The following is a 26,574-nucleotide window of genomic DNA, read 5'->3' on the forward strand; positions in this document are numbered from 1 at the left end:
AACATGTCTGTACGTGCCCACACAGACCTCCACTTGACAGACATAACATATACAGACACCCATATCCCTCACATAAGATGTTTTACGACCTGTGCATCTGTGCTTCCCTCGTCTTACACAGCGCTAAAGGTGAAAAGGTTAGGGTTAGGATGGTTTCTCTCATTGGTTTCTCAAAAAGAGTTCACACACTTGTCATTGGTTCAAACCCATGGGAATTTCCCGTGATCACGTGGTCCTATCTCATTGGATGAAAAACATCACCAGGGGCGTGGGAAAAAAGGGGAGGGGAAAGGGGGACCGCCTATAATGATGTCGACGTATCTCATTGGCTCAGGGGAGGGGCGGGGGGTGGGCGGGGTTTCCGGTATGACGTGGCAGCCTGTGATTGGACGCGGATTAGTCACACCTGTCAAAATGAGTTTGACATGAAGTGTACCCCTATTCTCTCTAACATTTATGTTATGCCTATTATATTACACGGCTTTGTTGAATACTTAATTCTGATTGGTCAATCAAGGCGTTTTATGGTCTGCTATTTCTTTAGAGCACACTGTTGCTATGTATAACATAACGTTGCTATGGGCGCAATTGTGGTGTCGGACTCTGACGAACCATTTTTGTGTTAAATACGCTTCAGGGTTTATTTCACAACAATGGCTGGCTCACTGTACATTATCCCTTACATATTTCTGTGTCAAGGGTTAGCTCCAAGAAGTAGCCAGCTTCTCATTATTCAGATAGATTCCTTCAAGATAAAGAAGAGGTTTTTATGCCTCTTTATGCCGTTCTCGTGAACGCGATATTTCAAGAACACCTGGAGGGAATTTTGGCACAAATGTCCACTTGGAATCAAGGATAAACTGATTAGATTTGGGTGATCAAAGGTCAAATGTCAAGGTCACTGTGTTTTTAGCCATAATTCAAGAATTAATATGCTAATTATGACAATTTCACACAAATGTCTAACAGGATAAAATGATGAAGTGATGACATTTTGGACAGACATGGATGTAAACTGTATAGCTGGGCATACACTATACGATTTTAGCCCGTTTCTGGCCCGAATTTTGAGCCACACGACTCATTTTAGAGTCGGACCGAATTTCAGCTTTGTCGGGCGTCGTGTGCCGTGCAGTGTACGGGGAGGGGGAACCGAGGACAGATTAACTCCTCCCGACCGGCTGTCAGACAGTCGGATGAATTTCTGACATGTCCGAAATTTTGGTCGGCCGTCCATAGGCTCTCGTACAGTTGAAGCAGAGCCACAAGCCGATTCCCCAACGTTCTCTCTGCAAAATGGTCAAGCCATATATTCCACGACTACCTTGCCAACTGCAAGTTCAAATACGGCAGCGCCTCTTTTTAGACATTTCCGCGAACAGGATGGCACAGATGATCAAGGCAGCATGTTTCTGCTTTGTTGGCATTATTGTGACCCGTACAGACCTCTGCTAGCAAACAAACTTTACCTGCCTTGTAGCTTTCAAACAAATCTTTATTGACAACTGTCAACAGAACGCCCGCAGGAAGGGGAGCGAGGGCTCTTCCCTCTAAAAAGGTGAAGTCTGGCTTCCCTTGTGCGAAGAGGCATGATAAAACAATCCACACCTGACGCTGGGTCATTTTTAGCCCTCAATGCATGGTCATATCCCCAGCATGAAACACACCTGTCGTGCCCATCCTCCATTGGCAATTTAACACTATAACCATTTTAAACAGGAATGGCCTGCAGTGTCTGCCATACTGACTGAACAAAGGAAAACAATTTTTTTTTCTTTTTGTTCATTTTTATTTTTTTTTTAAATCCAAAGAGTGCCTCTCTTTCGCACTCTTTGTCTTTATTTTATTTTATTTTCCCCAGAAATTAAACAACTCTCTAATACCCAGGAAGTGATGTCTCCAGGTAGCCAATTCTGTGATGCGTTGACCCGGAAGCAGCACATGAGATTGTTTACATCTTTTTTTCTTTTTTTTTTTTAATGCCGGCTGCTACTGCCAGCAGCGTCTCTTTCCTCCCGGGACTCAGGTGCCGGCGCGGGGACGCCCGCCCGGCCCTGTGTGCTGGGGTTGCGTTCGGGAGAGAGATGGGAACTTCTCTTAACGGCTCTCGGCTTGCTGCGACTACATTTTGTAACCGCAGACTACGTGTTCCATACCCGCCGGAGCAGGGCAGGAACACACACACATACACCAGTGAACGTTCACCGCTGTAGCCGATTTAACGGCACAGCTGACAAACTGCAATACGTCCTGGAAGCCCCGGTACCTCGGTCATCCGGATTAGCCGCCACGCAGCACACCGGTCAACGTTCGCCGCTGTAGCCGATTTAACGGCACAGCTGACAAACTGCCTCTGGACGCGTTAGCGACTTTCGCAATACGTCCTGGAAGCACCGGTAAGTCGCCACGCAGCACACCGGAGACACGGTAACCAGACAGGGACAACAGCAGTCCGGGAAGGCTGCCAGAGACAGACGCCCGCTCCTTACACCAGGTAAGTGGACTCGATGCTGTAACCCTGATATTCTGGTTTGAGTTAAGTTTTTTTTTCTCTGTATCACACGCTCTGCACCAAAGTGGAGATCAAAATGGCAATGATCCCACGCCAGCGCATGTGCTTTATAGACTCGCGTCTGGGCGTGGCCGGCAGTGCCGGTGTGTCTTAAAAAGTATCCACGTCACCTGACCTAGGTGAGATCATTCCCCATACATATGGAATATGTAAGCTGGAGAGATAGTCTCGATACGATAGAGAACGGCCCGCAGGAGATGTTTTTTTTTCTATTTTACACGTGTAGTGACTGACGATCGGACCGTACATTAGTCATTAATTTGGCTTCATTTTTCACATGAAATACCAAAAATGACTTTTCCTGCTGCTGTGTATTACTGTGTGGAAGTTTTTAACAGCTTATCAGCAAAAAGCAGAACTGTACTGCACAATAGTAATTAATGAATGATGAAGTGAAACGTCGTGAAAAGCTACAGTATGTACAACATAACTACCGGTATATAAATCTGTGAATACTATAATGGGAAAAAATACACATCAAAAACACAAAAATCATTGAGAGTACAAATGTAAAATATTGAGACATGTTTCATCTGTCCAGAATTATTTACAACAAAACAAAAAAAATAAGAAATAAGTGCAATGTCACGTGACTACAAACACAAAAACTGATAAAAGTTGCATTGCTCACGTCAGAAAACAATATCTGTCAACACAAAGGTTGGAGTCATTCTGTGGCATACATTTCTATCAAACAAACATATTTCTCAATCATTGAAATTTGCTCTTTAAGACATTATGTTATCAGTGTAAATATGTCTTTAAAACTATTTTTATGATCAAATCAACATCATGGCCAACTGTCGTCAGTCCATAGTTTAGGTCTTTTAGGTGAAAAACAAACCTGTATTTGAATTACAAGAAATTATTTTTCTAGGTCCAGATGCAGCAATGCAGAATTATTCAAATGTAATTGGTCCTCATGGCCAAAAATATTAACCCAGTGTAAAAAGAATCATGGGATTAATTACTACATTTTGACCTTCATATGACTAGTTCAGTCCTGCTTTTTTCAACTAAGGAACATTGCACGAATCAGACCCCATCTTCAGTCTAAAGATTTGGAGAAAGTCAACCATGCTTTTATCTCATTAACAAATTTACTCTATCTGTATATCTATATCTATTGACTAAAAGATAAAGAAAGAAAGAAGCAAATTTAAACAGAAATATCAATGTATGTAACATTCTAATAATTAATTAATGGCTTTAACTAATTTGGCGTTTATTTTTTATATTTCTTTTTGCTGCATTTAATGACATATTTATTTATTTAAGGAGTCCTTTATCTATTTATTTATTTTTGACTTTGTCAGGTTCTGCCCTCCACAGTAATGCTCACTATAAAACAAAAAACACATTGTTAGATATATAAAAGTCAAGGTCCCAAGTTTGTTTTTGATGCTTAGCAGTTGTGGTGAAGTTAGTGTAAAAATTGGCCAGAGGGTGGTGTCAAAGTCAAGGTTTTTAACTAACCTATATAAGAAAGTTTATCACGTTATGAGCACAAAAGTGAAAGAGCGAGTGTGGCAGTGAGCATCGTATTTCTTTGGGAGGGTTGTGCAAGCAGAAAGTTAATCATGTGTAGTCATCATCAATCATGTGAGCAAAAATGTGAAAAATTAATGTAGGATGATATATGAGTTACTGTGGAGTGGCTGCTCTGCAGGTGCACTGAACTGACACTAACAGGACAGGGGAGTGAATTAAGTCAGTGAATTGTTTTCATATTTGTAGGTTTAGACATGTTGGAAAAAATAAATCAGTAATAATATTGAGTGTTTATTAAAAATATTCATAGATAAGAAAAAGCATCAACCATGACAAAATAATATACCGAAGACGGAGATAACCATATTGCTTTTTATGTGCAAAGCGAACAAACTATACGTATTTTTAACTTTATTAAACAATAGTAAACATTTATCTAACTGCCTATGGTTTTATCAGTCTCTTGTTTTAAATTCACAGGGAAAAGCTAATACTTTAAAACATTTGAGTGATTATTCATCTCTATTTATTTGCTTATATACCTGTATATCTGTCTACAAATCAAAGTTTAGAGTATAGGCTACATGTTGAACCAATTGGATTAAATCGTTTTCCTTAACACTGCAATAACATTTGAATTCATCATATACCAACAATCTATCACAGCAATAATTTCTGCCCCCCTCCTAATCGCGGCACTTACAAACCTCCAATCGCTTCTTTTGATTGAGTTTAGTCCCATCTAACTCCATGACCACACAGCATTATAATGCCCCCTCAATAAGTAACTGGAAGTGAAATAATTCAAACTGTACTTAATTTACAGAGCATAAAATTATTAAACCCATTTATAAAAAACAATTAACATGATAATGCAAGTTATATTTCTAATTTGTATCATTATATTTTATAAATGATTCTTCCTTCCTTCTAATTGAATGAATATACACTTAATATAGATGTGGCAATTAACATATACAATATAATGTTTAACATGTTACTATTTTTCTTGTGGTACACCTTCATATGTGATCTGAGCCATGGCCACACTACTAGAGTTTGTTGGAGGCGGATGGCTGAACATCCGACGAGCTCGCTGGAGTAGTCGTCTGAGCCGAGCAGGAATATCTTCACTTCCATGCAGGTAAACCAGAGGGTTGAGAGCACTGTTCAGACACACAAGGCCACGACTTATCTGTTGAGCAATGTAGACTCCATTGGACCATTCACGGCATATCTTCTGTTTGTACAAAACTCTTGACCAGAGGTTGAGGTTCTTCAGTACATGATAGGGGATGTAGCAAACAGAGAAGAGAAGAATCAAGATGAGCAACAACTTCAAGCTTCTCTGTTTCAGTACCTTGTCGGTGGTATTTGTGCGGCAGAGAACGACAATCACATGTCCATAGCAGCCCAGTGTGATGAGGAATGGGATACAAAACCCAGTGAGTGTCCATCCAAGGCTGTATTTCAGGTAATCCTCAACATAGATGGAACTGGTGGTATCATAACATTGCACAGGCTTGTATCCAGATGTTTTGCTGTAGAACATGTCTGGAAGACTTTGAACGCTCACCAACAGCCAAACCATGACTGAGATCCCCACAGAGTGAGTGACAGTTATTCTTCCCATCACTCTCATTGGATGGACAATACCCAGGTACCTGTACACACTTATACAAGTCAGGAACCCGATGCTGCCATATAAATTCAGATTGAAGCAGAATCTTGTTATCTTGCAGAATGTATCTCCAAAGATCCATTTCCTCTCCATAAAGTAGTACACCATCAAAAATGGGAGTGTGAGCAGATACAGAATATCTGCTAGTCCAAGGTTGAGAACAAAAACATTGATGATCTTTAGCTTCTTCCAGTTGTGCAGCAAAGACTTCAATCCCCATCCATTAGCTACCAGACCAATGATGAAGACTAAGATGAAAACAGGAGGCAGAAATCTGCCTGCAAAGTCAAAGTCGACAGGAGGACAAGAGGAGTTATTCATTCTGTCTCCTCCGTAAAAGCAGTAAATATTGTAAAGCAAGTATGCTTTGGCGCCGAGAATGGTTGAAGTAGCTGGGGCAATTTGTCTTTAAAGGGTGCTTCCTGTGGAATATTATTCTTAGTTAACTTATCTTTGCAAGATTAAACAGGAAATGCATGTCATCTACCAAGGCGGGTAGATGCAATGATAAAATGGTATCTTGAAGTTGAATGTGGTTGTATGACGCCACATAGTTCATGATTCATGATTAAACAGAAAAGTTCAATGTGAATTCTGAAGAAGGGTTGATCCAATGATTAAATGACACACAGGATGCATGTAAACATATTTTCATCTTATGAGGTAAAATTCCCCTTCATGAACAGGAACATAGCTCCCAAACGCCCCGCTCTTGTGGTATTCACAACCTCGTAAGTGGAACGTTTCTGAAAGCTCAGAGTTTAGGAGACGTGACGTGTTTGTTGACGTTGTCAGAAACGCTGGGGGCCATGGAAGTTAATTTTTCGATGCATAATAAGTTAATATATTGTATTTTTAGTCATATATTTTTTTTATTCGTAATTTTATTTAATTTTATAATTAATAGTCATTATGCCTTTGTATTTTCCTGCATTATGTTACCCATTTGCTAGCTTTTCTATTTCGCAGTACTTTTTTTTCCGCAGCTGTGTCGATTTCTTCGAATTTTGGTTGCCGATAAAAACAATCCAACCAATAAAATAATGACTTTTGCTTGAAGGGACTATTTGTAACTTTTTAAGCGTATAAATGTACCAGGTCGGGACACATGAGCACGCATATATATGCGAGCGCGCATATGTGAACGCTTGGCCGGCGTCACTGCTCCTCTGTCTGTCTTCACTCACACACCGCGCGTGTTCTCGCTGTCTCGCTCCACCTCTAGACGTGAACGCGCGCTCACTCCACACTGCAGAAGAGTTAGTTTAGCTCTGAGAATATCTAGTGAATGTACAGTGGACGTTTGTGCAGAAATAACTGCTGCAGCTCCTCCAGACCAACAGAGGTTTCCCGTGTCTTGTGAAGTGACAGGGATCCGCAGAGAGAAACGTTGTTGTCTCTGACCGGGTGCCGGTGTCTTCCCTGCTCTCTCCGGCTGCGGTCGGGAGGCGATAACGTTACTCACTGCGGAGCCCCGCTGCCTTAGCCGGGGCTGAAGCAGGAAAATCCAACACTAGAATCAGCAGTGATTCATGGAGAGACCTTCGTCTGGTCAGCTAACATTACTGCCAAGCAGGTGAAATATAGAGTAATATTGTGGTTTTAGCTGACGTGCGTCGCCTCACTGTTTTGAGCGACGCTCGTTCATGTCTATTTAGAGCGAGCAAGCGCAAGACCGATGGTGACTTTCGTTGACTTAATGGCCACAGGTGTCGCTGTTAACAAGCATTTCTGAAAGTTACAAATAGTCCCTTTAAGCGATCAATAGATTTTCTCGGACATCAATGTCATGTTCATACCGCCACACAACAATATGGATATTGATCGACTGATCCATTTGGTCTCACAAATAGTGTCCTCTTTAACTAACAAAGACAAGATTGTCAAGAAAATGAACATAAAGAAAACATCTGGGGAAGTATAGCAGTTTAACTTGCTTGTGATGGTGAGTAGTCGACAAACGAGGGGTAAACGTAATTCGTTGTCAGGGTAACGTATGGAGAACCATTCATTTCCATGTGCATTGGATTATACGTGTCAGAAATTACATGTGGTTGTTGTGAAAGGTTTACTATAAAGCCTGACCATATAGGACAAGCGATAGCGGAACTTTAATTAGGCCTATTATTAGTATTATTATTATTATTATAGTTATTTTTGTTATTATTATTATTATCATTATTATTATTATTATTATTATTATTGTTATCAGCAATAAAAGTATATGAGCTCACTGTCTTTCCTTAAGAAATCCACCGATCCCCAGAAGTATTAGAGCTGACCATACCATACAACCGACCATAAAGCCTTGTACTGTATTAAAGGCCATGTATCACACAATAAACACATACACTGTATATGATAAACACATTTAGACTATGTTTAGTCCAGTCATGATGAATGTTGAAAACCAATGCAATGAGGATCAGCATTGACACTCATTATGATGACATGCTTATTTGGTGCCACCCATAGGAAATGCAACCACATTGTAACTTTTCTATACAGTATTGCACACTACAAGCCCGTCTCCAGTGTGTAGAGATGAGTGTGGGTTTATTATAGTAAAAGCAATGATGACAATGATGAATCGATGGTTGTGTGATGGTGTGAAACTTAAATTTTCGGTGGAATGCACTGAACACAATTATTCGTGTCGGCCTTGGTGTGAAAGGTTTGAATGAGAGAAATCGTTAACGAATATTCCATATTTTTATTTAATTTTTTCGTTTCGTGCCCGGTGTGAAAGGGCCTCATGCTGTGATTTGGTATCAAAAACATTTGACAACTTTTGATTTCTGCAAGAATTGCTTTTTTTGGCAATTTATTGGCGAATACTTCTGTTATGGAAACTGCTCAGAAACCCCCTTATTGTCAATCTGAATACTCTAGGGCTCTAGTTTGTGGCTGTAAAGTTTCATGAGGCTCTGATTATCCTAGAGGTCACCATAGGTCATTTTATACAACGAGGTCAAGTTTCAAGAAATGGTCTCACCACAATGAAATGGTTACTATGGGGACTAACATCAATTCAATCAGGAGAGACTCGTATGAATTGAATGATGATTTATTACAAAGTGCACGAATTATGAATAGTAACAGTCTTTGGCGATTTAGACCCGATTTGACATGATAAGGGGGAAGTGATGCCGTAGTAGGATTTAGGATTATTCCCCCGGGTCTAGACACTGGTGATGGTGGTAGTGAAGATTGATGCGGATCCGATGAATGAAGTGGAGCAGGATTGCTCTGATTGGATTAATCTGGAGGTGATGGGGTGGTGGAGGGTCGCATCGGTTGTGCTGATACTGACACTGAAACAGCATAGAGGAGAATGTTTTTTAAACTTTGACGCAACAATGTGATTGGTTCAGGGAGATATGGCAAGCTCTGATTGGTCGCTGAAAAGAGAGACTCCCATAATCAGCTGACATAGTAATAGCCCATGAGAGAGTGACCCAGAATGAATGAGAATGAATGAGATTGCACCCCTAGTCTTCCTGACTGAATTTACGCATAAGCTTCATTTCAATCAGGAGAGACTCGTATGAATTGAATGATGATTTATTACAAAGTGCACGAATTATGAATAGTAACAGTCTTTGGCGATTTAGACCCGATGTGACATGATAAGGGGGAAGTGATGCCGTAGTAGGATTTAGGATTATTCCCCCAAAGAAAACAGGGAATAAATACGTTGATTTATTGCCTATAAATGTGAGGTTAAAACAGAGCACGTCTCCTTACCTTACAGCATCTGTGAAATTTAAGCAGAAATAAAATTAATTAGATCATGATTAAAACAAGTTATAACTCGCATGGTATGCGGTAAAGATAGAACCCGATATAGAATATGATCACAAGACCAGGTGATTATGGTAACCACGCTGACCATGAGAGACGCAGGTCACAGACCATGTTGAGCTGCAGGTCCACTGACCATGAGAGACGCAGGTCACAGACCATGTTGAGCCGCAGGTAACACAGACCATATTGAGCCGCAGGTAACACAGACCATATTGAGCCGCAGGTAGGGCTGCACCTAACGATTATTTTTTTAACGATTAATCTAACGATTATTTTTTCGATTAGTCGATTAATCTAACGACTAATTCATCAATTATTCTAAATATTTTTTTTTTATAAATAAATATCAAAAACTTGACTCATTATTATTTCAATACTTTATTCAAATATCTTCTCTTATAAACATATACATAAAACAAGCATATTATTATGGCATTATTTCACAACAAAAAATATCCCTGTCTTTACCGGTAATCTATTTCTCCAAAATAAAATTAAAACAAGAGCTTGTATTGTAAATTCATGTAAAAGGAATAAATTCAATGTTGTTTTTGTGGAAAAAGTCCTCCACTCTGCTTTGTCTTATCCTGAAAAAGAGACACAGAAAGCCCATTAGAATAATGATAATAGTGGCACATTTTAAAACAGGTCTAATTTCCACAGCACTGTTGTTTTATGACATTAGGCTAATAATAATAAGAATAATCCTCATCAGTATTTTTACTTAAGTACTTAATTTAAAACTTTAAATGGTTTAGACATGGATTTATTTCATCACTGTAATAATATGCAGTTAAGATAAACACTAGCAAATGTACTTTTGCATCAGTGTGGAGCAAGAGAGAAATAATTGAAACTATTTACAGACTAACAGTCACAGACTGTAGAACAATATGTAATGTTACTATAAGCCATTTTCTCACTTGTACATCGCCGTTAAAGTAAACAGAAAATATATAACGGCGGAATAACAACGTTAGATGACGCATGGTGTAACGTTACGTTACGTTACTATAACAGTGGTCCATAAAATACTTTTAACATGGTGGTGATGATGAAAAATTTTAAAAACAAACTTTAAATGACTGCTGCTAACAGAAACATGCCCGCGCTTTTACAATCTTAATAGATCATGCCTGGGTGATGAAAAAGTAAACAGGACTTACAGCGGTGTCTTGTTGCTGTCTTCTTCACGCAGCGCTCCGGGATGCCTTCTTGTCAGGTGATGGTGCATTGCACCTGTACTGCTGTGGTTCGCCATCTCCATTCTGCACAATTTACAGACCACCGCATTGTTGGGTCTCTGTTTGAAGTATTCCACACTTTTGATGAACGTTGGAGAGGTTTTTTTTACGCTTCTTGCTCTCTGGGGAATCAGAATCCATGCTCGGACCGGGCACAGCGCATTTTCATTACGTCATCCGATGCGTCGACGCACGTTACGTAAATCGATGTATTTACGTAATCGACTACGTCGACTACGTCGACGAATCGCCCCAGCCTTAGCCGCAGGTAACACAGACCATGAGAGACGGTCACGGACCTTGTTGAGACACCCAGCCACATCGGACCAATGTAATTGATGGTCACTGCGGGCCAGAGTGATGATTGATGCATGCAGTCACAAGACCATTATAATGCAGGGGCGCCCATAATGAATAAGCTCACGTAGAATAAAGTGAAGTGTGAGGTCAAGATGACCGTCATGACCGTCTAGTGTTAAATACCCATTGCATATAGTGATTAATAAAACGAGTGCAATAGTTTGGGTAAGGTTATGCCAGTGTAACAGTAGTCCTGTGAGACGATGTAATAGTGGTTGAAGAAAGCATAATAAGAATAAATAACCACACCACCAGCAGTAGAGAGGTCACGATAGACCAGCATAGGAGTAATCACCTAAGCTATGAATAATAGAAAATAGCTGAATATGAGATAATAAAATAGTGTAGGAGTATTCGGAGTAGTGAATTGCTTGTAATGATCTGAATTAATTAATCTGGACAGATGAATTGATAAATGCCGAGGTCAGCTGTGACAGGAACCAGATACATAGAGGGACGATTAGCAGCAATGCAGCCGCTAAACTGAACACCATCACCAGTTATATGCATGAATATAGAGGATCTGCTGTCTGTTGTTATTTGTAAGAAGAGAGTGTATGAGTATTAAAAGGTAGAGAATACGCTGATAATAAATGAAAGCATTTGTTAGAAATGATGATACGAAGCACTAGCATGAAATATGATGAATATAAACATTTGCAAAATAAAACATGAATATGTAGTAATAAAGAACCCATACTTGAGCGATTAGCCGAAAGGCCAAGAATTGCTTGCAATGATCCAAATTAATTAAACTGAACGATACCTGATGAATGCCGAGTCAGCTGCAACCGGAACCAGCCAAATAGAGGGACGATTAGCAGCAATGCAGCAGCTAAACGAAAACCACCACCAGTTATATGCATGAACGTGAAGATCTGTTGAATGACGCCAAGGATCCGCAATTTGCTGTTGCCGTTGAGATAGGTCGTGATGACCCTTTGTGCAGATGAGCGCGTGATGAACCAATGTGATTGTGCTCCGATGAAGGCCCCGACATGTAGCCCACGAGCCTATGATGAACACTGGAGCCAGAGGGAGGCTGGCGCTGAGACCGTTCCATTATATTCTCCCCCCAAAAGAACCCCACGGATGACGTGTCCGTGGAAACTGAGACTTTGTAATTTGCTTGCTCTTGAAGAAGAATGTATGCCGTTATGCCACTGCACAGGTGTGTGTGATGTTGAGATGAGGTCAGCCATGACTAAACACTGTTTAAAGTGGATCGTGTGATCAAGCATATGTCAGAAGGCGACGCGTCCCCAGCCATATGGTCCCAGTTGAACCGTAGCTGCACCGTGGTTATGAGGTGATGCCAGAGGTGACGGTGTTTCCACGTCGAATACATTCGTTGAATGCATTCGCATTCCCGTCGTTGGAACGCCGATGCTTGTCGCAGCCATCGCATATATATATTAGCCATTAAGGCTTCGTTGTTTCCGCGAGGCACTGGGCCTTCCTTTACCACGATGTTAGACTTTTATTTATTTATTTCGAGCATGGTTTTGAATCTGCCTCCAGCTGCCGTCCATGAGAGCCACGAGACGTTCATTTGCCAACACCGACCGACCTTCAGACCAGTTGCTATGATTAATTATGAATCATATTCTGTTACTGTAATGCCTACTTCTCTCTCAAATGTTTTCATAAACATTTTGTAGTGTACTGTTATCTGTAATTGTTCCCAACGCATCTGCAAGACCTCACCTCGGGAGGAAACAGGCAGTAAGAGCTGATCTGAGGTCTGCTGCCCCTCTGCCGTCTATGAGCCGGCTGTCATGAATCAATATTCTGTTACGTTAATGCTTATTTCTTTCCACAGATGTTCTCAGATCCATCTGGTAGTGCACGGTTTAGCTGTAAGATGAGAAAGTTTGTGACGCCGCCGCCATTGTGAAATCGGTGAAGGAACGCCGAGTTCTGTTCACATGACCGGAGCACAGCCGATAGGAACGCTCTCTCAATGAAAAGACCTGTGATTGGTCAAATTCTCCCGTCGAGGGTTAGATCTTTTAAAGCCTGAAAACAGAGCCATGAGGAGGAGCAGAAGTCTAGTTATCTCTCAGAACACTTGAGTTACTATATGCTGAAAGGTTATGGAATTGTTCCCAATGCAGTCAATACTGACTCTGAGTTTTAACCGATATAATGACTATAATGTATTAAAGGTCACCTATTATGCAAAATGCACTTTTCCATGTCTTTTAAACATCAATATCTGTCCCCAGTGTGTCTACAGGTCACCATAGTATCATAAAAGACCATCCTCTCTCTTTTTCTCCTCCTCCGTTTGTCCGGAAATGGGTGTAAAAAATCACTTTGCTTTTTTTCCTTCTCTTCTGACGTCATTAGAGAAATGCAAGCCATGTAAGGGTTTCCTGGTCGAACCAGAGCAGAACCTTCAGTAGCTGACCCCGCCCCACAGCGCGTCACTGTCTCTCCTCCTCAACCGAACTTGAGCAAAGTAGCTCCTACTGTTAGTCTGCAAGAACCAGCAGAACAGTCTTCATGTACTCCCATCATCTAAATATAACATGTTCTTTCACAAAGGCTTCATATAATTACACTGTTTAAACAGATGATATTTATATATTTATATATATATATATATATATATATATATATATATATATATATATATATATATTTTTTTTTTTGTATTTTTTTTTTGATGTCATGCATGTAGAAGTATACAGGTAGTAAATAGTGACTTGTAAGCAACACAACACATTTCTGTTTCATAGTCAAACTTTATTTGAGTAGACAGATGACAATATTAATTATTCACAGCATTTGTAATCATCCCACCTGTTAGTTAGTTATGTTGACATGGTACAGGAGAAAGTCTTTCAGCTCTGGTAAACTATGATAAGCTAAGCTCCGGTGGTCTGTAGTCATGGTAACACAGAGACAGCTACTACTGTAATTAATATGCCATTACTCTGATTACTTTTTTCTACGTTTATCAGGTGTCTTTTACCAGAAATAATGAACTGACTACTGTTTCACATCTTCTATTTTCCACCCTGATGGTCGCTGTGTTTACACACCGTCTCATAGCGGTAGCATGTAGCTAACCCGTTAGCATGTAGCTACATGCTAACGGGTTAGCTCTGTATCTCCCATCTGCGCACAGCTATCTGCTCTCAGCTGTCTGCTCTCAGCTGTCTGCTCTCAGCTGTCTGCTCACAGCTATCTGCTCTCAGCTGTCTGCTCTCAGCTGTCTGCTCAGCTGTCTGCTCTCAGCTGTCTGCTCAGCTGTCTGCTCTCAGTTGTCTGCTCTCAGCTATCTGCTCTCAGCTATCTGCTCTCAGCTGTCTGCTCTCAGCTGTCTGCTCTCAGCTATCTGCTCTCAGCTATCTGCTCTCAGTTGTCTGCTCTCAGCTATCTGCTCTCAGCTGTCTGCTCTCAGCTGTCTGCTCTCAGCTGTCTACTCTCAGCTGTCTGCTCTCAGCTATCTGCTCTCAGCTATCTGCTCTCAGCTGTCTGCTCTCAGCTGTCTGCTCTCAGCTGTCTACTCTCAGCTGTCTGCTCTCAGCTGTCTGCTCACAGCTATCTGCTCTCAGCTATCTGCTCTCAGCTATCTGCTCTCAGCTGTCTGCTCTCAGCTGTCTGCTCTCAGCTGTCTACTCTCAGCTGTCTGCTCTCAGCTGTCTGCTCACAGCTATCTGCTCTCAGCTATCTGCTCTCAGCTATCTGCTCTCAGCTGTCTGCTCTCCTCTGGGATGATTCTGTCGGTCATTTCTCACAGATGGATCTGTAAAGACAGACGTAAAACAGAGTGTATGTTTACGGTTTACAGAGTTGATGCATGAGGTAAACACTGAGCTAACTAACAGAGCTATAAATAGTATTATTTACCTGAGAGAAACCGTCAGGAAAACCTGGAATCTGGACCGCAGATGTTCATCATTTGTCGCTGATTTCTGATCAGATTCCTCCGTTAACGTGCGCTGGGTGAAGTTTCTGGTTTATAAACTTTAAAGTGGTTTATAAACGCAATTCTAGCTGCTTCTCCCTCTCCTTACAGTCAGAGCTACCGGTAGCTCTCTCTCTCTATCCGTGACGCTGTGTTGACAGTGACGCTGTGTTGAGGACGTTTGATTGACAGACACGCTGACCAATCAGAGCAGAGTGGGAGGAGACAGGCTGTAAATCAGGATCTCTCAGACAGAGGCTAAATGCAGGCTGAGTGAGAGAGACACTATGAGAAGAATAAAGGCTTTTTTGAACATTGCAGCATGTAAACATGTTCTAATGCAACATTTAAATACATCTATGAACCTGTAAATGAGCATAATATGAGACCTTTAACTTGCATTTAAGTCCAATTACACAGTACTTGTAGGAACGTACGAGCGCCACTAGATGGAGACAGCATGAAGACAGCGTATGAGACGTGCAGTGCTTATTACCGTAATACACAGATTTAAGGTTCCACGTGATTTGCGATGCTTTATGAATTATGCTGAGTGATATTTGTAGGGTTTAAAACGCATAATGTTGTCGAGATTACCCAAGTAAACCGAAGTTTGATATATGTCACAGATTTTAGGAACAGAAGGCTGCTTCAGTCCAGAGTCTGTAACCCTGTACGTTGTAGAATTAGAGCGCACCGCTATTATAGTATTTCCGGTATTAGTTCCCTGTGAGCCGTGATGCGCCGAGAGAATGAAAAGTGTTACAGTTTGAACAAACACCTACTAGTTAAAAGACAGCTGGTTATCTACAAGTACTGGATCACGTGAGACCACCGGTTTGATGTACCCGCTGAACTTGTGGAGTTATTGAGCAGATGACTTTGAATCACGCCGGTTCTTCTGTGAGGAACCCGGAAATGTTTTAACTCTGTCTGAAACGAAGCGGAATGAATGATGCATGATATGATACATTGATATCGAAGCTATCCAAACGTATGACAACGTTTCCTCGATGGTGATATGTGGCCTCTTGCCAGGTAAGATGAGGCTGGTGAATTTTGTGAAGCCTTTACCTTTAGATGAAGAGCAGCTTGAGGTGGAATGAACGCAGTGACGAGGCAGCTGTGATGAAGAAGCCAGATGCTGATGAAGATGCTGATGAGGCATAAGCCTGAGCATTATGAGCTGGAGGCATAATTTATTTTATTTATTTATTTATATATATATATATATATATATATTTTTATTTATTTTTTTTTTTTTGGCTGGATTTAACCGAGACTGCGAGTGCGATGTTTGTAGCCTGGAGTAGTGAACAAGAGGGAGAAACTCCTTTGCTGAGGATAAGACGTCGCTGGTTATACCACTGAGACTGGATTAAAGTACATGAACTATTTGCCGTTTGCATCGAGCTGCTCGCATCCGTTTGTGCTGAATACTGACGCTCTATTTTCCGTTTGCATCGAGCTCTCTTTACTATCGATAACTTTGAATCACGCCGGTTCTTCTGTGAGGAACCCGGAAATGTTTTAACTCTGACTGAATACGGAGCGAGATGAATGACGCATAGATATCGAAGCTATTCAAACGTATGACGACGTTTCCTCGATGGTGATATGTGGCCTCTTGCCAGGTAATATGAGGCTGTGAATTTTGTGAAGCCTTTACCTTAGATGAACAGCTTGAGGTGGGATGAATGTAGTGACGAGGCGGCTGTGATGAAGAAGCCAGACGCTGTTGAAAACGCTGATGAGGCGTGAGCCTGAGCATATGAGCTGAATGCATAATGTTTGCTGGATTTAACCGAGACTGCGAGTGCCATGTTTGTAGCCTGGAGTAGCAGATGAGGCTGCCTGAGCAGTGAACCAGAGGGAGGAGAAACTCCTCTGCTGAGGATCAGACGTCGCTTGTTATACCACTGAGACTGGATTAAAGTACGTTAACTATTTGCCGTTTGCATCGAGCTGCTCGCATCGGTTGTGCTGATACTGACACTGAAACAGCATAGAGGAGAACGGTTTTTAAACTTTGACGCAACAATGTGATTGGTTCAGGGAGATATGGCAAGCTCTGATTGGTCGCTGAAAAGAGAGACGCCCATAATCAGCTGACATAGTAATAGCCCATGAGAGAGTGACCCAGAATGAATGAGAATGAATGAGATTGCACCCCTAGTCTTCCTGACTGAATTTACGCATAAGCTTCATCACACATGAATACAATTGGAATCATTGGATCCACAAGAGTCTCAGATTTCCAGTCATACCCAATTTATGTAATTCTAAGACTGTTTAGGGACCCCAGTATGCATTTTAGAATAAGCAAAAATAACACATTTATACTGCATTCAAAAAACAAAAAAATTGCCCATGCCCCAAAATTGCATGTGATTACCATAAGGTGGGCATGTCTGTAAGACTCGTGGGTACCTATAGAATGTTTATGGTATCTTATATTTTTCTGATTTGTAATCACCATCATTTAATGTGTTGTCTAATACTGTTTTCCTCAACCCATGCTTGATCCAAATTATTACTATTTACACAGTAAAATCACTGAAGTTGGAGGATTCTTATGCTATACTATGCTGACATGGTTGTTAACATTTCTAATGTCTTGTTGTCTTTTGAAGGCACATTGTGCATTATAGTAGTTATATATATATGCAGTACCAGTACCAATATACATTAATCTGCCGTTATTCTTTTATGGTCTTCCTGTGCATCCCTTTGATGTGCAGTTGATACAGGGGTGTTGCAGTCGGTGAAGCTCATACAATTTGCATCCTGTTTATTTTTACACCTTCGCACAATGAACTTCCTGTTTCGTTCCAAAGAAATCATACATAGCACGGAGCCGCCCCACTGCAACCACAATATGTCGTCATGCTCTCTCAGCAAACCTTTCTGAAAGTGAACAGTGACATTTTCAGAATAGTTTAAGTGCATTTTCTTTTTTAATCTGATCTTTTTTGAGCTTGTTAACCGTAATATGACCATCACATAGATAAAACCTTGAGCCGGTACAATAAATGTGTAACAGTGGCAGATGATGCAACACAATTGTTTAATTTCACTCGCATATCAGACAATTTAAAACAGGGGAATTTAACTAGGGGCGATAGGCAGCCGTAAAACAGCTTGACGGGCAATTAATATATACAGTATAATGTTTAACATGTGTGGTGGCAGTTTCTGTTAAAACAAGACACAAACCAAGGTAACAACTTGTCTTTCAGTGAATTTAATAAAAAAGGCATACATTAATAACTAAAACATCTGCAGATGGACTCACGAGCACAGCCACCTGTTGTGGATTGTGGCAAGTGAGCCCCGAATACAAAGAGTAGTCAGTATTTATACATTTAAAGCATAACACGAAGATAAGTGCAAAGAAGAAAGGAAGAGAAGGATAGAAAGTATATCAATGCGTCAGCACACAGCAGACAACAGAGCATCACAAGACATAACAAGTATTTCAGCAATCTGTTGTTTGCAGTTACAGAGAACTAAAATGTCAGGTCACTGTCCTATGGTGACAAAGTTGAACATGTGAGGCCCTGAGATTGTCTAAAGGTACAGTGTTAAACTGCAGATATGAAAATTGCCATTACACATGTTACTATTTTTCTTGTGTTACACCTTCATATGTGATCTGAGTCATGGCCACACTACTAGAGTTTGTTGGAGGCGGATGGCTGATTATCCGACAAGCTCGCTGGAGTAGTCGTCTGAGCCGAGCAGGAATATCTTCACTTCCATGGAGGTAAACCAGAGGGTTGAGAGCACTGTTCAGACACACAAGGCCACGACTTATCTGTTGAGCAATGTAGACTCCATTGGACCATTTACGGCATATATTCTGTTTGTACAAAACTCTTGACCAGAGGTTGAGGTTCTTCAATACATTATAGGGGATGTAGCAAACAGAGAAGAGAAGAATCAAGATGAGCAACAACTTCAAGCATCTCTGTTTCAGTACCTTGTCGGTGGTATTTGTGCGGCAGAGAACGACAACCACATGTCCATAGCAGCCCAGTGTGATGAGGAATGGGATACAAAACCCAGTGACTGTCCATCCAAGGCTATATTTCAGGTAATCCTCAACATAGATGGAACTGGTGGTATCATAACATTGCACAGTGTTGTTTAGAGGTGTTTTGCTGTAGAACATGTCTGGAAGACTTTGAACGCTCACCAACAGCCAAACCATGACTGAGATCCCCACAGAGTGAGTGACAGTTATTCTTCCCATCACTCTCATTGGATGGACAATGGCCAAGTACCTGTACACACTTATACAAGTCAGGAACCCGATGCTGCCATATAAATTCAGATTGAAGCAGAATCTTGTTATCTTGCAGAATGTATCTCCAAAGATCCAATTCTCTGTCTTAATGTAGTACACCATCAAAAATGGGAGCGTGAGCAGATACAGAATATCTGTTAGTCCAAGGTTGAGAATGAACACATTGACGTTACCCAGCTTCTTCCAGTTGTGCAGCAAAGACTTCAGTCCCCATCCATTAGCTACCACACCAATAATGAAGACTAAGATGAAAACAGGAGGCAGAAATCTGGCTGTAAAGTCAAAGTTGATACGAGGACAAGAGGAGTTGTTCATTCTGTCTTCTGGAAAGAAGTTAGTAAAACTCTTTTCCTCCTGATCTGGCTTATGAGAGGTAAAAAGGCAGAAATCTGCTTGAAAAGTCAGAGCTGATTTGTTGACAAAATGTGTTGTTCGTTGTCTTCTGGAAAGCAGTTAGTATAGGTCCTTCTCTCTGTGAGTGTGAGATAGAATAGATAGTACCAGAATTACAGCATGGGTGGTGCAGACAAGACTTCCTCTTTCATCTACACACCACATGTGAGTTTCTGCACCTGCCAGTATCCAGGAAATGACATGGGTTGGCTGGTTTGTCAGATTTTTTAAATAGAAAATTAAAGTCGTCTAAAGTGAATCCATGATGAGCCAAAGTAACAACTTAGCGTACAACTACAGGTTTATATGTGATTGTGTCGTCGCACTTATAGAATTTCTTTCTTTTTCTGACACCTCTGACAAAACTTTATGAGAAGTTGAAACTGAATGTTGAGCTCAAGTAACCTACGCTTCATTTCTAACATGAGAGTTTAACAACATTTATTTTATGTCTATTATATTACACGGCTTTATTGAATACTCAATTCTGATTGGTCAATCACAGCGTTTTATGGTCTGCTATTTCTTTATAGCACACTGTTGCTATGTATAACATAACGTTGCTATGGGCGCAGTTGTGGTGTCGGACTCTGGCGGACCATTTTTGTGTCAAAAACGCTACGGGGTTTATTTCACAACAATGACTGGCTCACTGTATATTATCCCTTACATATTTCTGTGTCAAGGGGCAGCTCCAAGAAGTAGCCAGCTTCTCATTATTCAGATAGATTCCTTCAAGATAAAGAAGAGGATTTTATGCCTCTGCGCCGGCGATAGCCGTGACTGGAGGCATTATGTTTTTGGGTTGTCCGTCCGTTCTCGTGAACGCGATATTTCAAGAACACCTGGAGGGAATTTTGGCACAAATGTCCACTTGGAATCAAGGATAAACTGATTCGATTTGGGTGTTCAAAGGTCAAATGTCTAGGTCACTGTGTTTTTGGCCACAACTCAAGAATGCATATGCTAATTATGACAATTTCACACAAATGTCTAACAGGATAAAATGATGAATTGATGACATTTTGGACAGACATGGATGAAAAAAACTGTATAGCTGGGCATACACTATACGATTTTAGCCTTGTTTCTGGCCCGAATTTTGAGCCACACGACTCATTTTAGAGTCGGACCGAATTTCAGCTTTGTCGGGCGTCGTGTGCCGTGCAGTGTACAGGGGGTGGGGGGGGACCAAGGACAGATTAACTCCTCCCGACCGGCCGTCGGACAGTCGGATGAATTTCTGACATGTCCGAAATTTTGGTCGGACATCCATAGGCTCTCGTACAGTTGAAGCAGAGCCACAAGCCGATTCCCCAACGTTAGTACTTTTTTTCTACTTTTTTTTTACAGTAATCAGAGTGAGCTATCAAGATAACAGTGTACAATAGATGGTAAAACATAGCTAACTTACCTCCAATTCTCTCTGCAAAATGGTCAAGCCATACTGTCCACGTCTACCTTGCCAACTGCAAGTTCAAATACGCCGGCGCCTCTTTCTAGACATTTCCACAAACAGGATGGCACAGATGATCAAGGCAGCATGTTTCTTCTTTGTTGGCATTATTGTGACCCGTACAGACCTCTGCTAGCAAACAAACTTTACCTGCCTCGTAGCTTTCAAACAAATCTTTGATGACAACTGTCAACAGAACGCCCGCAGGAGACGACGAGCTTTGTTTTTTTTCCTATTTTACACGTATAGTGACTGACGATCGGACCGTACATTAGTCATTAATTTGGCTTCATTTTTCACATGAAATACCAAAAATGACTTTTATGCTGCTGTGTATTACTGTGTGGAAGTTTTTAACAGCTTATCAGCAAAAAGCAGAACTGTACTGCACAATAGTAATTAATGAATGATGAAGTGAAACGTTGTGAAAAGCTACAGTATGTACAACATAACTACCGGTATATAAATCTGTGAATACTATAATGTGAAAAAATATACATCAAAAACACAGAAATCATTGAGAGTACAAATGTAAAATATTGAGAGATGTTTCATCCCTCCAGAATTATTTACAACAAAACAGAAAAATTAGGAAATAAGTGCAATGTCACGTGACTACAAACAAACAAAAACTGATAAAAGTTGCATTGCTCACGTCAGAAAACAATATCTGTCAACACAAAGGTTGGAGTCATTCTGTGGCATAAATTTCTATCAAACAAACATATTTCTAAATTATTGAAATTTCCTCTTTAAGACATTATATTATCAGTGTAAATATGTCTTTAAAACTTTCTTTGTGACCAAATCAACTTCATGGCCAACTGTCGTCAGTCCATAGTTTAGGTCTTTTAGGTGTAAAACATACCTGTATTTGAATTACAAGAAATTATTTTTCTAGATCCAGATGCAGCAATGCAGAATTATTCAAATGTAATTGGTCCTCATGCCCAAAAATATTAACCCAGTGTAAAAAGAATCATGGGATTAATTGCTACATTTTGACTTTCATATGACTAGTTCAGTCCTGCTTTTTTCAACTAAGGAACATTGCACGAATCAGACCCCATCTTCAGTCTAAAGATTTGGAGAAAGTCAACCATGCTTTTATCTCATTAACAAATTTACTCTATCTGTATATCTATATCTATTGACTGAAAGATAAATAAATAAAGAAGCAAATTTAAACAGAAATATAAATTTATGTAACATTCTAACAATTAATTAATGGCTTTAACTAATTTGGCGTTAATTTTTAATATATTTTTTGCTGCATTTCATGACATATTTATTTATTTAAGGAGTCCTTTATCTATTTATTTATTTTTGATTTTGGCAGGTTCTGCCCTCCATAGTAATGCTCATTATAAAACAAAAAACACATTGTTAGATATATAAAAGTTAAGGTCCCAAGTTTGTTTTCGATGCTTAGCAGTTGTGGTGAAGTTAGCGTAACATTTGGCCAGAGGGTGGTGTCAAAGTCAAGGTTTTTAACTAACCTATATAAGAAAGTTTATCACCTTATGAGCACAAAAGTGTAAGAGCGAGTGTGGCAGTGAGCATCGTATTTCTTTTGGAGGGTTGTGCAAGCAGAAAAGGTCATCATGTGTAGTTTTGGGTGAGCAAAAATATGAAAAATTAATGTAGGATGATATATGAGTTACTGTGGAGTGGCTGCTCTGCAGGTGCACTGAACTGACACTAACAGGACAGGGGAGTGAATTAAGTCAGTGAATTGTTTTCATATTTGTAGGTTTAGACATATTGGAAAAAATAATCATTAATAATATTGAGTGTTTATTAAAAATATTCATAGATAAGAAAAAGCATCAACCATGACAAAATAAGATACCGAAGACGGAGATAACCATATATGCTTTTTATATGCAAAGCGAACAAACTATTCATATTTTTAACTTTATTAAACTTTATTAATCAGTCTCGTTTTAAATTCACAGTGAAAAGCTACTACTTTAAAACATTCGAGTGATTATTCATCTCTATTTATTTGCTTATATACCTGTATTTCTGTCTACAAATCAAAGTTTAAAGTATAGGCTACATGTTGAAATGATTGGATTAAATCCTTTTCCTTAACAATGCAATAACATTTGAATTCATCATATACCAACAATCTATCACAGCAATAATTTCTGCCCCCCTCCTAATCGCGGCACTTACAAACCTCCAATCGCTTCTTTTGATTGAGTTTAGTCCCATCTAACTCCATGACCACACAGCATTATAATGCCCCCTCAATAAGTAACTAGAAGTGAAATAATTCAAACTGTACTTAATTTACTTAACAAAGCATAAATTTATTAAACCCATTTATATAAAACAATTAACATGATAATGCAAATTATATTTCTAATTTGTATCATTACCTTTTATAAATGATTCTTCCTTCCCTCTAATAGAATGAATATACACTTAATATAGAAGTGGCAATTCATATATACAGTATAATGTTTAACATGTTACTATTTTTCTTGTGTTACACCTTCATATGTGATCTGAGCCATGGCCACACTACTAGAGTTTGTTTGAGGCGGATGGCTGAACATCCAACGAGCTCGCTGGAGTAGTCGTCTGAGCCGAGCAGGAATATCTTCACTTCCATGGAGGTAAACCAGAGGGTTGAGAGCACTGTTCAGACACACAAGGCCACGACTTATCTGTTTAGCAATGTAGACTCCATTGAACCATTCACGGCACATCTTCTCTTTAGACAAAACTCTTGACCAGAGGCTGAGGTTCCTCAGTACATAATAGGGGATGTAGCAAACAGAGAAGAGAAGAATCAAGATGAGCAACAACTTCAAGCTTCTCCGTTTTAGTACCTTGTCGGTGGCATTTGTGCGGCAGAGAACGACAATCACATGTCCATAGCAGCCCAGTGTGATGAGGAATGGGATACAAAACCCAGTGAGTGTCCATCCAAGGCTGTATTTCAGGTAATCCTCAACATAGATGGAACTGGTGGTATCATAACATTTCTCAGTGTTGTTTCCAAATGTTTTGTTGTAGAACATGTCTGGAAGACATTGAACGCTCACCAACAGCCAAACCATGACGGAGATCCCCACAGAGTGAGTCAGAGTTGATCTTCCCATCATTCTCACTGGATGGACAATAGCCAGGTACCTGTATACACTTATACAAGTCAGGAACCCGATGCTGCCATATAAATTCAGATTGAAGCAGAATCTTGTTATCTTGCAGAATGTAACTCCAAAGATCCATTTACTCCCCTTAAAGTGGTACACCATCAAAAATGGGAGCGTGAGCAGATACAGAATATCTGTTAGTCCAAGGTTGAGAACAAAAACATTGATGATCTTTAGCTTCTTCCAGTTTTGCAGCAAAGACTTCAATCCCCATCCATTAGCTACCAGACCAATGATGAAGACTAAGATGTAAACAGGAGGCAGAAATCTGCTTGTAAAGTCAAAGTTGATAGGAGGACAAGAGGAGTTATTCATTCTGTCTCCTCCGTAAAAGCAGTAAATATTGTAAAGCAAGTATGCTGTGGCGCCGAGAATGGTTGAAGTAGCTGGGGCAATTTGTCTTTAAAGGTTGCTTCCTGTGGAATATTATTCTTAGTTAACTTATCATTGCAAGATTAAACAGGAAATGCATGTCATCTACCAAGGAGGGTAGATGCAATGATAAAATGGTATCTTGAAGTTGAATGTGGTTGTATGACGCCACATAGTTCATAATTCATGATTAAACAGAAAAGTTCAATGTGAATTCTGAAGAAGGGTTGATCCAATGATTAAATGACACACAGGATGCATGTAAACATATTTTTATCTTATGATGTAAAATGCCCCTTCATGAACAGGAACATAGCTCCCAAACGCCCCGCTCTTGTGGTATTCACAACCTCGTAAGTGGAACGTTTCTGAAAGCTCATAGTTTAAGAGATGTGACGTGTTTGTTGACGTTGTCAGAAACGCTGGGGGCCATGGAAGTTAATTTTCCGGTGCATAATAAGTTAATATATTGTATTTTTAGTCATATATTGTTTTTATTCGTAATTTTATTTAATTTTATAATTAATAGTCATTATGCCTTTGTATTTTCCTGCATTATGTTACCCATTTGCTAGCTTTTCTATTCCGCAGTACTTTTTTTTCCGCAGCTGTGTCGATTTCTTCGAATTTTGGTTGCCGATAAAAACAAGCCAACCAACAAAATAATGACTTTTGCTTGAAGGGACTATTTGTAACACATGAGCGCGCATATATATGCGAGCGCGCATATATATGCGAGCGCGCATATGCGAACGCGTGGCCGGCGTCACTGCTCCTCTGCCTTTCTTCACTCACACACCGGGCGCGTTCTCGCTGTCTCGCTCCACCTCTAGACGTGAACGCGCGCTCACTCCACACCACAGAAGAGTTAGTTTAGCTCTGAGAATATCTAGTGAATGTACAGTGGACGTTTGTGCAGAAATAACTGCTGCAGCTCCTCCAGACCAACAGAGGTTTCCCGTGTCTTGTGAAGTGACGGGGATCCGCAGAGAGAAACGTTGTTGTCTCTGACCGGGTGCCGGTGTCTTCCCTGCTCTCTCCGGCTGCGGTCGGGAGGCGATAACGTTACTCGCTGCGGAGCCCCGCTGCCTTAGCCGGGGCTGAAAGCAGGAAAATCCAACACTAGAATCAGTATTGATTCATGGAGAGACCTTCGTCTGGTCAGCTAACATTACTGCCAAGCAGGTGAAATATAGAGTAATATTGTGGTTTTAGCTGACGTGTGTCGCCTCACTGTTTTGAGCGATGCTCGTTCATGTCTATTTAGAGCGAGCAAGCAACGCTGACTTTCGTTGACTTAACGGCCACAGGTGTCGCTGTTAACAAACATTTCTGAAAGAGACAAATAGTCCCTTTAAGCGATCAATAGATTTTCTCGGACATCATTGTCGTGTTCATACCGCCACACAACAATATGGATATTGATCGACTGATCCATTTGGTCTCACAAATAGTGTCCTCTTTAACTAACAAAGACAAGATTGTCAAGAAAATGAACATAAAGAAAACATCTGGGGAAGTATAGCAGTTTAACTTGCTTGTGATGGTGAGTAGTCGACAAACGAGGGGTAAACGTAATTCGTTGTCAGGGTAACGTATGGAGAACCATTCATTCCCATGTGCATCGGATTATAAGTTTCAGAAATTACATGTGGTTGTTGTGAAAGGTTTACTATAAAGCCTGACCTTATAGTACAAGCGATAGCGGAACTTTAATTAGGCCTATTATTAGTATTATTATTATTATAGTTATTTTTGTTATTATTATTATTATCATTATTATTATTATTATTATTATTA

The 26,574-nt window shown here is 40.2% G+C and overlaps 4 protein-coding genes across 5 annotated transcripts in view; all 4 read right to left on the bottom strand.

Moving 5' to 3' along the window:
* The window catches only part of ccn5 (cellular communication network factor 5), a 52,686-nt gene that overhangs the window by 6,832 nt on the left and 19,280 nt on the right, over nt 1-26,574 (bottom strand). The window contains exon 6 of one of the 2 annotated variants that reach the window (XM_074643388.1): nt 3,065-3,554. The exons of the other annotated variant lie outside the window; for it this stretch is intronic. The gene's annotated coding sequence lies outside the window, so the exon portion shown is untranslated. Of the gene's footprint in view, nt 1-3,064; nt 3,555-26,574 lie in introns of those variants that run through there. 2 annotated transcript variants of the gene reach the window in all.
* LOC141772068 (P2Y purinoceptor 1-like) lies at nt 5,027-6,295 on the bottom strand. The gene has a single exon (XM_074642733.1). It carries the CDS (start codon nt 6,063-6,065, stop codon nt 5,064-5,066), a length of 1,002 nt encoding a protein of 333 aa, XP_074498834.1. The 5' UTR covers nt 6,066-6,295; the 3' UTR covers nt 5,027-5,063.
* On the bottom strand, nt 18,306-20,087 carry LOC141772400 (P2Y purinoceptor 1-like). The gene has a single exon (XM_074643337.1). It carries the CDS (start codon nt 19,696-19,698, stop codon nt 18,697-18,699), a length of 1,002 nt encoding a protein of 333 aa, XP_074499438.1. The 5' UTR covers nt 19,699-20,087; the 3' UTR covers nt 18,306-18,696.
* LOC141772069 (P2Y purinoceptor 1-like) lies at nt 23,430-25,221 on the bottom strand. Its single transcript, XM_074642734.1, has one exon. The coding sequence runs from the start codon at nt 24,715-24,717 to the stop codon at nt 23,716-23,718; it is 1,002 nt and encodes a 333-aa protein (XP_074498835.1). The 5' UTR covers nt 24,718-25,221; the 3' UTR covers nt 23,430-23,715.

This window comes from Sebastes fasciatus, chromosome 8 (assembly GCF_043250625.1).
Source record: "Sebastes fasciatus isolate fSebFas1 chromosome 8, fSebFas1.pri, whole genome shotgun sequence".
Classification (NCBI taxonomy): Eukaryota; Metazoa; Chordata; class Actinopteri; order Perciformes; family Sebastidae; genus Sebastes; species Sebastes fasciatus.